Below are 14,014 nucleotides of genomic sequence, written 5' to 3' on the forward strand. Positions count from 1 at the left end.
AAGGTCGGGTTACCCACAAAGGGAAGACCAACAGACTCACAGTGGATCTCTCAGCAGAAACCTTACAGGCCAGAAGAGAGTGGGGGCCAATATTCAACATCCTTAAAGGAAAGAATTTTCGACCTAGAATTTCATATCCAGCCAAACTAAGCTTCATAAACAAAGGAGAAATAAAATCCTTTATGAACAAGCAGTTGCTCATAGATTTCATCACCACCAGGCCTGCCTTATAAGAGGTCCTGAAAGAAGTAATAAACATAGAAAGGAAAACCAGTACCAGCCATTCCAAAACCAAGGCAAATGGTAAAGACCATCGATACAATGAAGAAACTACATCAACTAATGGTCAAAACAACCAGCTAGCATCAAAATGGCAGGATCAAATTCACACATAACAATATTAACCTTAAATGTAAATGGGCTAAATGCTCCAATCAAAAAGACACAGACTGGCAAACTGGAAAAGAAGTCAAAACTCATTGGTGTGCTATAAGCAGGAAACCCATCTCACATGCAAGGATACACATAGGTTTAAAATAAAGGGATGGAGGAAGATTTACCAAGCAAATGGAGAGCAAAAAACAAAGCAGGAGTTGCAATTCTCATCTCTGATAAAACATACTTTAAACCAACAAAGATCAAAAGAGAAAAAGAAGAGCATTATATAATGGTAAAAGGATCAACACAACAAGAAGGGCTAACGATCTTAAATATATAAACACCCAAAACAGGAGCACCCAGATACATAAAGCACATTCTTAATGACCTACAAAGAGACTTAGACTCGCACACACTAATAGTGTGAGACTTTAACACTCCACTATCTTTAGAAAGATCAACAAGACAGAAAATTAATAAGGATATCCAGGACTTGAACTCAGATCTGGAACAAGCAAACCTAGTAGATATTTACAGAACTCTCCACCCTAAATCCACAGAATATATATTCTTCTCAGCACCACATCACACTTAGTCTAAAATTGACCACATAATTGGAAGTAAATCACTCCCTGGCAAATGCAAAAGAATGGAAATCAGAACAATCTCTCAGACCACAGTGCAATCAAATTAGAAAACAGGATTAAGAAACTAACTCAGAACCGCACAATTTCATGGAAATTTAACAACTGGCTCTTGAATGTTGATTGGATAAAACATGAAATGAAGGATAAACAATGCTGACTGAATAAACAATGAAAATAAAGATGTTCTTTGAAACCAATGAGAATGAATAAACAATGTACCAGAATCTCTGGGACACATTTAAAGCAGTGTCTAAAGGAAAACTTATAGCAGTAAATGCCCACATAAGAAGCAAAGAAAGATCTAAAATTGACATCATATCATCAAAATTGAAACAGCTAGAGGAGGAAGATAAAGAAAACTCAAAAGCTAGCAGAAGACAAGAAATAACTAAGATCAGAGCAGAACTGAAAGAGATAGAGACACAAAAAATTCAAAAAATTCATAAATCCAGGAGGTGGTTTTTGGAAAAAATCAACAAAATAGATCACTAGCCAGATTAATAAAACAGAAAAGAAAGAAGAATCAAATAGATGCAATAAAAAATGATAAAGGGGATATCAACACTGATTCCACAGAAATACAAACTACCATCACAGATTACTACAAACAACTCTATGCACGTAAACCAGTAAACCTGGAAGAAATAGATAAGTTCTTGGACACTTTCACCCTCCCAAGCCTAAAGCAGGAAGAAGACAAAACCCTGATTAGACCAATAACAACGGCTGAAGTGGATGCAGAAATTAATAGCCTACCAACCAAAAAAAGCACAGGTCCAGAAGGGTTCACAGACAAATTCAACCAGACATACAAAGAGGAGCTGGTAACATTCCTTCTGAAACAATTCCAAACAATATAAAAAGAGGAAATCCTTCCCAAATCATTTTATGAGACCAACATCATCCTGATACCAAAACCCGGCAGAGACTCAACAAGAAAAAACTACAGGCCAATATCCATGATGAACATAGATGCAAAAATCTTCAATAAAATACTGGCAAGCCGATTGCAACAGCACATCAAAAAGTTTATCCACCATGATCAAGTAGGATTCATCCCAGGGATGCAAGGCTGGTTCAACATACGTAAGTCTATAAATATAATTCACCACATAAAAACAGAACCAAAGACAAAAACCACATGATTATCTCAATTGATGCAGAGAAGGCCTTCGACAAAATTCAACAGCCCTTTATGCTAAAAACCCTCAATAAACTAGGTATCGACGGAACGTATCTCAAAATAATAAAAGCTATTTACGACAAACCAACAGCCAATATCATACTGAATGGGCAAAAACTGGAAGCATTCCCTTTGAAATCTGGCACTAGACAAGGATGCCCTCTCTCACCACTCCTATTCAATATAGTATTTGAAGTTCTAGTCAGAGCAATCAGGCAAGAAAAAGAAATAAAGGGTATTCAATTAGGAAAGGAGGAATTCACATTGTCTCTATTTGCAGATGACATGATTGTATATTTAGAAGACCCCATCATCTCAGCCCAAAATCTCCTGAAACTGATAAGCAACTTCAGCAAAGTCTCAGGATATAAAATCAATGTGCAGAAATCACAAGCATTCCTACACACCAATAACAGACTAACAGAGATCCAAATCAAGAACGAACTGCCATTCACAATTGCTACAAAGAGAATAAAATACCTAGGAATACAACAAACAAAGGATGTAAAGGACCTCTTTAAGGAGAACTACAAACCATTGCTCAATGAAATAAGAGAGGACACAAAGAGAAGGAAAGACATTCCATGCTGATGGTTAGGAAAAATCAATAGTGTGAAAATGGCCATACTGCCCAAAGTAATTTACATATTTAATGCTATCCCCATCAAGCTACCTATGACCCTCTTCACAGAACTGGAAAAAACCACCTTAAACTTCATATGGAACCAAAAGAGAGCCCACATAGCTAAGACAGACAATCCTAAGCAAAAAAAAAACAAAGCCGGAGGCATCATGCTACCAGACTTCAAACTATACTAAAAGGCTACAGTAATCAAAACAGCATGATACTGGTACCGAAACAGAGATATAGACCAGTGGAACAGAACAGAGGCCTTGGAGACAATTCCACACACCTATAACCATCTGATCTTTGACAAACCTAACAAAAACAATCAATGGGGAAAGGATTCCCTGTTTAATAAATGGTGTTGGGAAAACTGGCTAGCCATGTGCAGAAAGCAGAAACTGGACCCCTTCCTGACACCTTATGCTAAAATTAACTCCAGATGGATTAAAGACTTCAACATAAGACTTGATGCTAGAAAAACCCTGGAAGAAAACCTAGGCAAAACCATTCAGGACATAGGCCTAGGCAAGGATTTCATGACCAAAACACCAAAAGCATTGGCAACAAAAGCCAAAATAGACAAATGGGATCTACTTAAACTGCAGAGCTTTTGCACAGGAAAAAACAACAACAACAACAACAACAACAAAAAAAAAAAAACAATCATCATAGTGAACCAGCAACCAACAGAATAGGAAAAAACTTTTGTAATCTACCCATCTGACAAAGGGCTAATATCCAGAATCTACAAAGAACCAAAACAGATTTACAAGTGAAAAACAAACCCATTTAAAAGTGAGTGAGGTATATGAACAGACACTTTTCAAAAGAAGATATATATGAGTCCAACAAACATATGAAAAAATGCTCATCATCACTGGTCATTAGAGAAATGCAAATCAAAACCACCCTGAGATACTATCTCACAGCAGTTAGAATGGTGATAATTAAAACATCTGGAGACAATGGGCAGACGATGTGGAGAAATAGGAACACTTTTACACTATTGGTGGGAGTGTAGATTAGTTCAACCATTGTGGAAGACAGTGTGGCAATTCCTCAAGGACCTAGAAATAGAAATTCCATTTGACCCAGCAATCCCATTACTGGGTATATATCCAAAGGATTATAAATCATTCTATTATAAAGACACATGCATACGTACATTCATTGCAGCACCGTTTACAATAGCAAAGACCTGAACCAACCCAGATGCCCATTGATGATAAAATGGACAGGGAAAATGTGGCACATATACACCATGGAATACTATGCAGCCATAAAAAATGATGAATTCATATCCTTTTTAGGGACATGGATGAATCTGGAAAACATCATTCTTAGCAAACTGACACAAGAACAGAAAATCAAACACTGCATGTTCTCACTCATTTGTGGGTGTTGAACTATGAGAACACAGGGACACAGGGAGGGGAGCATAACACACTGGGGTCTGTTGGGGGGGACTAGGGGAGGGACAGTGCCACGTAGGGAGTTGGGGAGGGATAACATGGGGAGAAATGCCAGATATAGGTGACGGGGATGGAGGCAGCAAATCACCTTGCCATTTATGTATCTATGCAACAATCCTGCATGTTCTTCACATGTACCCCAAAACCTAAAGTGCAATAAAATAGCTATGTATAGCTTTGGATCCAAGATGGCTGAATAGATACAACTCCAGCACACAACACCCAGGGAGAGAGATGCAGAAATCCAGAGATCTCCTAGCTCCAACCAAGGTACCAGGTGCATTTTAATGGGTCTGGTCCAGTAGAACCTGTGGACTGAGCTATTGCCCCCTCCCCCAACCCAGAGAGAGAGGGAACTGTAAGTGGGAGCAGCTGGGCGGTCCCCTAGCCCATGACTGGAGAGAGAGGAAGCTAAAAGGGGGAGACAGCCAGGCACTGCTGGGCGGGTTCCTACTCTCCCCCAAAAAACAGAGAGCTGAAGCTCTGACTCTAGTGGGTTGTGCAGCAAGAGCCACAGTCTGAGTTGATTCCTGAATGATCCAGCCCAGTGGAGGAAGGGCACAACCCACCATGAGAGGAGTGGGACTGGGCTACATGTTTTAACAAAAAACACAGGAAGCCTACATAGCAACGGGATGGCATTCTTGACAAGCCAGCAGCACCTACAGGTCAGCAGAAGAGGGGGGCCCTAATCTCCCAGTATAAACAAAAAGACACAGGAAGCTTCCCTAGTAACCTTAAGGAGTCCCTAGAAACCCAGTAGCACCTCCACAGGTAGACAAGGGACCTCATCAAGCAGTTCCCTAACAACACAGCCAGGTAAACCCAAAAAGATGGGGAAAAAACAGTGCAAAAAAGATGAAATCATCAAAGACCAGAACACCTTTTCTCTTTCAAGGGATCACAACTCCTCAGCAACACAGGATCACATCATGACTGAGAAGGAGTGCGAAGAACTGACAGAAACAGGCTTCAGAAGGTGGATAATAACAAACGTTTCTGAGCTAAAGGAACACGTTCTAACTCAATGCAAAGAAACCAAAAACCTTGAAAAAAGGTTAGACAAAATGCTAACTAGAATAACCAGCTTAGAGAAGAACATAAACTACCTGATGGAGATGAAAAACACAGCACGAGAACTACGTGAAGCAAACACAAGTTTTAATTAGCCGAATCGATCAAGCAGAAGAAAGGATATCAGAGATCAAGTTAATGAAATAAAAAGAGAAGGAAAGACAAGAGAAAAAAGAGTGAAAAGAAATGAACAAAGCCTCCAAGAAATATGGGATTATGTGAAAAGACCTAATCTATGCTTGATTGGTGTACCTGAATATGATGGGGAGAATAAATCCAAGCTGGAAAACATGCTCCAGGATATTATCCAGTAGAACTCCCCAAGCCTAGTAAGGCAGTCCAAATTTCAAATTCAAGAAATACAGGAAGTTTCTCTCCACAAAGATATACCTCAAGAAGAGCAACCCCAATACACATAATCGTCAGACTCACCAGGGTTGAAATGAAGGAAAAAATGCTAAGGGCAGCCAGAGAAAAAGGTCAGGTCACCCGAAGAGGGAAGCCAATCAGACTTAGAGCAGATCTGTCAGCAAAAACCCTACAAGCCAGAAGAAAGTGGGTGCCAATATTCAACATCTTTAACGAAAAGAACTTTCAACCCAGAATCTCATATCCAGCTTCATAAGTGAAGGAAAAATAAAATCCTTTCTGGACAAGCAATTACTGAGAGATTTTGTCACACCAGATCTGCCCTACAATAGCTCCTGAAAGAAATACTAAGCATGGAAAGGAACAAGTACCAGTCACTGCAAAAGCAAACCAGTGAGCAAAGACCAAAAATGCAATGAAGAAAATGCGTCAACTAATGGGAAAGAAAACCAGCCAGTAACAAAATGGCAGGATCAAATTCATATATAACAATAGTAACATTGAATGTTAATGGCCTAAACACCCCAATCAAAAGGCACAGACAGGCAAACTGGATAAAAAGTTAAAATCCATCGGTGTGCTGTATTCAGGAAACCCATCTCACATACAAAGACACATGTAGACTCAAAGGAATGGAAGAAGATTTACCAAGCAAATGGAGAACAAAAAAAAAGCAGGGGTTGCAATCCTAGTCTCTGATGAAATGGACTTCAAACCAACAAAGATCAAAAGAGACAAAGAAGGATGCTATATAATGGTAAAAGGATCAATCCAACAAAAGGAGCTAACTATCCTAAATACATATGACCCAAAACAGGAGCACCTAGATACATAAAGCAAGTCCTTAATGACCTAAAACGAGATTTAGACTCCCACGCAATAATAGTGGGAGACTTCAACACTCCACTGTCAATATTAGATGGATCAACGAGACAGAAAATTAACAAGGATATCCAGGACTTGAATGCAGAAGCTGGACCAAGAGGACCTAATAGATATATACAGAACAATCCACCCCAAATCCACAGAATATACATTTTTCTCAGCACCACATTGCACTTACTCTAAAATTGACCACATCATTGGAAGTAAATCACTCCTCAGCAAATGTAAAAGAACAGAAATCATAAGAAACATTCTATCAGACCACAGTACAATCAGACCAGAACTGAGGATTAAGAAACACACTCAAACTCGCACAACCACTTGGACACTGAACAACTTGCTTCTGAGTGTCGACTGGATAAACAATGAAATGAAGGCAGAAATAAAGATGTTCTTTGAAACCAATCAGAATGAAGACAAAACTTACCAGAATCTCTGGGACACCTTTAAAGCAGTGTCTAGAGGGAAATTTATAGCAATAAATGCCCACATGAGAAACAAGGAAAGATCTAAAATTGACACCCTATCATCAAAATTGAAACAGCTAGAGGAGGAACATCAAAAAAACTCAAAAAGTAGCAGAAGATAAGAAATAACTATGATCAGAACCGAACTGAAGGAGATAGAGACACAAAAAACCCTTCAAAAAATCAATAAATCCAGGAGCTGGTTTTTTGAAAAGATCAAAAAATAGATAGACCGCTAGCCAGATTAATAAAAAAGAAAAGGGAGAAGAATCAAATAGATGCAATAAAAAATGATAAAGGGGATATCACCACTGATCCCACAGAAATACAAACTACCATCAGAAATTACTATAAACAGCTCTACTCACATAAACCAGCAAACCAGGAAGAAATGGATAAATTCCTAGACACTTGTACTCTACCAAGACTAAACCAGGAGGAAGTTGAAACCCTGAATAGACCAATAACAAGGGCTGAAGTAGAGGTAGCAATCAATAGCCTACCAACCAAAAAAAAGTCCAGGTCCATATGGTTTCACAGCCGAATTCTAGGAGACGTACAAAGAGGAGCTGGTTCCACTCCTTCTGAAACTGTATCAAACAATACAAAAGGAGGGAATCCTCCCTAACTCATTTTATGAGACCAATATCATCCTGATACCAAAACCAGGCAGAGACTCAATTAAAAAAGAAAACTTCAGGCCAATATCCATGATGAACATCGAAGCAAAAATCTTCAATACAATACTGGCAAACAGATTGCAACAGCACATCAAGAAGCTTATCCATCCCAATCAAGTAGGCTTCATCCCGGGGATGCAAGGCTGGTTCAACATACACAAATCCATAAATGTAATCCATCACATAAACGGAACCAAAGACAAAAACCACGATTATCTCAATAGATGCAGAGAAGGACTTCGACAAAATTCAACAGCCCTTTATGCTAAAAACTCTCAATAAACTAGGTATTGACAGAACGTATTATAAAATGACAAAAGCTATATATGACAACCCTACAGCCAATATCATACTGAACGGGCAAAAGCTGGAAGAATTCCCTTTGAAATCAGGCACTAGACAAGGATGCCCTCTCTCACCACTCCTATTCAATATAGTATTGGAAGTTCTAGTCAGAGCAATCAGGCAAGAAAAAGAAATAAAGGATATTTTATTAGGAAAGGAGGAAGTCAAATTCTCTCTTTGGAGATAACATGATTGTATATCTAGAAGATCCCATCATCTCAGCCCAAAATCTTCTCTGTCTCAGGATACAAAATCAATGTGCAGAAATCACAAGCATTCCTATATACCAATAACAGACAAACAGAGAGACAAATAAAGAGCAAACTCCCATTCACAATTGCTACAAAGAGAATAAAATACTTAGGAATACAGCTAACAAAGGATATAAAGGACCTCTTCTAGGAGAACTACAAACCACTGCTCAATGAAGTAAGAGAGGACACAAACAGATGGAAAAACATTCCATGCTCATGGTTAGGAAGAATTAATATCGTCAAAATGGCCATACTGCCGAAAGTAATCTATAGATTCAATGCTATCACCATCAAGCTACCAATGACCTTCTTCACAGAACTGGAAAAAACCACTTTAAACTTCATATGGAATCACAAGAGAGCCCACATAGCCAAGACAATCCTAAGTAAAAAAGAACAAACCTGGCGGCATCACACTGCCGGACTTCAAACTATACTACAAGGCTACAGTAATCAAAACAGTATGGTACTGGTACCAAAACAGAGACATAGACCAATGGAACAGAACAGAAATCCCAGAAGAAACACCACACATCTACAACCATCTGATCTTTGAAAAACCCAGCAAAAACAAGCAATGGGGAAAGGACTCCATGTTTAATAAATGGTGTTGGGAAAACTGGCTAGTCATGTGCAGAAAGCAGAAACTGGACCCCTACCTGACACCTTAAACTAAAATTAACTCCAGATGGATCCAAGATTTAAATATAAAACCTAATGCCATAAGAACACTAGAAGAAAACGTAGGCAAAACCATCCAGGACATAGGCATAGGCAAGAACTTCATGACTAAAACACCAAAAGCAATGGCAATAAAAGTCAAGTTAGAGAAATGGGATCTAATTAAAATTCAGAGCTCCTGTACAGCAAAAGAAACCATCATTAGAGCGAATCAGCAACCAACAGAATGGGAAAAAATTTTTGCAATCTACCCATCTGACAAAGGGCTAATATCTAGAATACACAAAGAACTAAAACAGACACACAAGAAAAAAAAAACCCATTCAAAAGTGGGTGAAGGATATGAACAGACACTTTTCAAAAGAAGACATATATGAGGCCAACAAACATATAAAAAAATGCTCATCACCACTGGTCATTAGAGAAATGCAAATCAAAACTGCATTGAGATACCATCTCACGCCAGTTAGAATGGCAATCATTAAAAAATCTGGAGACAACAGATGCTGGAGGGGATGTGGAGAAATAGGAACACTATTACACAGTTGATGGAAGTGTAAATTAGTTCAACCATTGTGGAAGCCAGTGTGGCAATTTCTCAAAGATTTCGAAATAGAAATTCCATTTGACCCAGCAATCCCATTACTGGGCATATACCAAAAGAACTATAAATCATTCTACTATAAAGACACATGCACATGTATGTTCACTGCAGCCCTGTGTACAATAGCAAAGACCTGGAACCAACCCAAATGCCCATCAATGATAGACTGGACAAAGAAACTATGGTACATATACACCATGGAATACTATGCAGCCATAAAAAAACAATGAGTTCGTGTCCTTTGTAGGGACTTGGATGAATCTGGAAACCATCATTCTCAGCAAACTGACACAAGAACAGAAAGCCAGACATCACATGTTCTCACTCATAGGTAGGTGTTGAACAATGAGAACAGGTGGACTCAGGGAGAGGAGCATCACACACTGGGGGCAGTTGGAGGGGGCAGAGGAGAGATAGCGGGGGGTGGGGAGGGAGAGGAGAGTGGGGAGGGATAACATAGGGAGAAATGCCAGATACAGTATGCACCTAAAGTTAAATTTAAAAAAATCTATATATATAATAATAATAAATAAAAGCTATAAAATAAACCTTTTAAAAATAGTAACTTGGAGGAGAAATTCTGATGGAGATCTGGAACTGTCCTATGAGGTTCAGTCATAACCTAGGCAGAAATAACACACAAATTCTTACCTGTCTTCCTTTATTCTTGCCAGCAAAGGCTCCAGCCATCCTAATGTGCATTCACAGTGTGCATCAAGAAAAGTTATGACCTGCCCTTTTGAAGCAGCTGCTCCTCGAAGACGGGCACGTATTAACCCAGAACGTTCCTCCATCCTAATAATTTTTACTGGCACTTCTAAATTTTTCACGTAATTCTCCAGTGTCAACTTCAGAAAATCTGTAACGTGCAATAAAAATTTACAAGAAAAATTTTTGAAACTGTTTTAAGACATAGCAGAGATACTATCAAGATGGTAATTCAACACACAGAAATGGTGGCCAATTTCTATCAGTATTTATTGCCTTAGATATAAAACAGTAGAGATTTAATCAGTTAATTAATGTCATGTATCCATAAAATCATATGAATGCTCAATAATATCAGTTGAGTTGAAAAAAAGATGTATTTTTGAAAGTCATTTTGACTGAATTTTTAGGTTAGTAAGAGCCATACAGAATCATGAGAGAAAGTGAAAGGATTAATTATTTGCTTCTAGAGTTGGCATTAATGAAGTTATTGATGAGAATTTGATAGGCTGTAGCAGAGTCAGTAAATTTATAATGCAAATATAGATAATTGTGTAGTTATCTTTTTGGCCATAATAAAGCTTCTTAATAACAATACAAAAAAACAAAGTTTGTACCTCTTTCACTGGCATCATCTACCAAGATGATCTCAGAGAGCAGATAGTGTGGGGAACGATTTATCACACTGTAAACAGTTCTAAGGAGAGTGCTCCAAGCTTCATTATGAAATACAATGACTACACTTGTGTTTGGAAGTTCATCAGGGTAGACTTTTGTCTTACATCTGAAAAAGAGGAAATAAATTAATAAATGCATTTTTACCCTGATTATTATAAAAAGAAATATCCATAATAACACAACTTCAGATTTGAAAGTCCCTTACTAAGGAAATGTTTTATGAATATCTAAAATCATTTTCCTTTTATAAGTACTGTGAGTAATCACTTGGCATTTTGAAAATTAAATATGCATAATTACTAATATTTTTATTTTAACTGCAGCAGAGAACAAAGCAGCATGATTTGTACAAGTCTAAGAAAAACTTAAGAAATACAAAATAGTATTCTGAGACTGTCGATAAAAGACCCCATACACCAAGTACAAATGAGTTCATTTAGTGAATATAATTTTATTGTTTGTTAAAAACAATTGTATAACTCAAGAAGTCATAAGAACATAAACAGACATGTGTCCAAAGGGTCATGAAGTGGGTAAAACTGAGATTTTCTGTTCTAAATCTAGTCATGTATGCTTCTAACTGCATTTGAGGATGCTATAAACGTCTACTTCCAAGGAAAGGTTTAGGTTTCCTTTAGATTCAGAATCTACTAAATGCATCCTGGCCTCTAAAATGTCCTTATGCTTTGGAGATCAGGAAAGGGAATGAACTACCAGCATTTCTCAAACTTTAATGTGCATAGGCACTGATATGGAAGTGCTGGGAAGGGGAGAGCTTGGTCCCTTTAAATCACATGGAAGGGAGAAGGGAAGTACTGGGTAGAGGACGGCATGGTCCCTCACTAGGGCTCCACCCCCACAGAGGCTGGGTGAAGACAGGCATTTCCTGACCAAATGTTGCAGTTCCCAAGACCACCCTGGTTTGCCATCCTTACTCTAGCAGGCAGACACACAAACTGCTGGACAGCCAGAGGAGCAGATCTGCCCAAGAAGACACAGCAGGATGTAGAGAGGAGCACAGTAAAGGACCAGGGGCTGGACATGGAGAGGGACTCACCCATGGGCACGGCATGCCAGCAGGCCATAGATCAATGGGAGGAAGTGGAATTTGGCTCAGGCAGTCAGAGGAGAGCCCAGGCCACTGAGCTGTCTGACTCCAGGGGAAAACCTTTCCACTCCATCTCCCTTCTGGCTTCCCCCATCTGCTGAGTGCTACCTCCACCCAATAAAACCTTAAACTCATTCTCCAAGCCCCATTGTGATCTGCTTCTTCCGGTTCATAAAGGCAAGAACCCGGATACAGCAAGTCCTCTGTCCTTGTGACAAGGTAGTGACAAGGTAATTGAGCTGGTTAACACAAGCTGCCTATAGAGAGCAAAATTAAAAGAGCACATGGTAGCACCTGCCCACCGGGGCTTCAGGAGCTGTAAACATTCACCCCAAAACACTGCTGTGGGGTCGGAGCCCCACAACATGCCCATCCTTATGCTCCCCTTGAGGTTTGAGCAGAGAGGCACTAAAGAAGCAAGCCACAGCCCCATCACACCCTCTGCGAGGGACACGAGGCAACTTTTCCCATTTCAACATCATCTGGAGATGTGTTTAAATGCAGATTCTAATTCACTAGGTGTAGGGTGAAGTTTCTGCTTTTCTAAAAGTCTCCCAGACGATTTAGAGGCTGCTGGTCCCTGGAGCACACTGATTAGTAAGGGGCTACACCATAATTACTACTACTTTTAGAACTTAATGTTTTGAAAAATATTTTTGACTTTGCTTATAAATCTAAAGAAGTCCAGATTTTCTTATCAAGCAATCAATCAAAAAAGGTACACTTGGATCATTGATATGTATAGTACTCTAGGTGGTGATCCCAAATTTAACAGGCAGATGTTTGCTGCCCTCATCAACTTGTCAACATTCAGGCATTTCTGTCATGTCATTTTAAATCAATGTGAGTATAGATTATTAAAAAAAATGTCAAAGGGTTTCTGGAGCAGTAACAGAAGTTTATTCACCTGAGGTTATTTTTTCATGTAAAATATTCTTAAGAGGTAGATAATTAAAATAATACCATAATAAAATTGAATCAGATACCTCTTGCTACTTATGAACGGCTTAATACATGAACAGTACAGTGTTGTTGAAATTAGTTTCCTTCACAAGAGAGTGAAAAAAAAATAAAATGTGGAAGAAGAAGGCATATAATAAATACTTGATTCAGTGCCAGCTATCTTCATTATTTTTTAAAACTGTCTAAATGAGGTCTACTGCAATATAGCCAATACATATAACACAATTACAACATTTTCCAGCATGTTTATTTGAAAAAAATTTATTAAGCATCTATAATACAAAAGATATTGTGCATATATGAAAATAAAAATATAAGGTGTGGAAAAAGTAGTTAGATGTATTATCATCTCATTCCTTTCGGTGGCAAGATTGAAAACATTTATATGAACTTCTTCATCACTTGACTTGTATCTCCAAGTAGCTCATCACTAAATAAACTTAGAAAGCCATCTTGGTAAATCAGAGAGGGCTTTCTCCACCATTTTCCCCAAATCTCCATTCTTCTGCCTCATTAAAAAGCCTAATCACTTTCAGCATATGAAGCAAAAAGTAAGGTGAAGATCATCCTCCTCCTCAAAGAAGTACAGCTGGTATAACAGGCTGAAAGCAGTCTAACATCCAACAACCACTAGCTTCACACAAAGATTACAGTCAATAGTCTACTCAGCATCATTTGTAAAGAAAGATTTTTCAATCAACAAATTTCACAGAACTGGAAAAAACCACCTTAAACTTCATATGGAACCAAAAGAGAGCCCACATAGCCAAGACAATCCTAAGCAAAAAGAACAAAGCTGGAGGCATCACGCTACCTGATTTCAAACTATACTATAAGGCCATAATCAAAACAGCATGGTACTGGTACCAAAACAGACGTATAGACCAATG

The 14,014-nt window shown here is 38.6% G+C and overlaps 1 protein-coding gene across 6 annotated transcripts in view; it reads right to left on the reverse strand.

Moving 5' to 3' along the window:
• The window catches only part of GALNT13 (polypeptide N-acetylgalactosaminyltransferase 13), a 598,306-nt gene that overhangs the window by 227,854 nt on the left and 356,438 nt on the right, over positions 1-14,014 (reverse strand). For all 6 annotated transcript variants that reach the window (XM_021665899.2, XM_021665898.2, XM_064382748.1 and 3 more), the window contains 2 exons: positions 10,993-11,159; positions 10,319-10,526 (listed from right to left, as the gene is read on the reverse strand). In XM_021665899.2, the coding sequence (XP_021521574.2) occupies positions 10,319-10,526; positions 10,993-11,159 (375 nt within the window). The remainder of the gene's footprint in view (positions 1-10,318; positions 10,527-10,992; positions 11,160-14,014) is intronic.

The sequence above is a fragment of the Aotus nancymaae genome, unplaced genomic scaffold, assembly GCF_030222135.1.
Source record: "Aotus nancymaae isolate 86718 unplaced genomic scaffold, 86718_ANA_hifiasm-v0.15.2.pri h1tg000029l, whole genome shotgun sequence".
Taxonomy (NCBI): Eukaryota; Metazoa; Chordata; class Mammalia; order Primates; family Aotidae; genus Aotus; species Aotus nancymaae.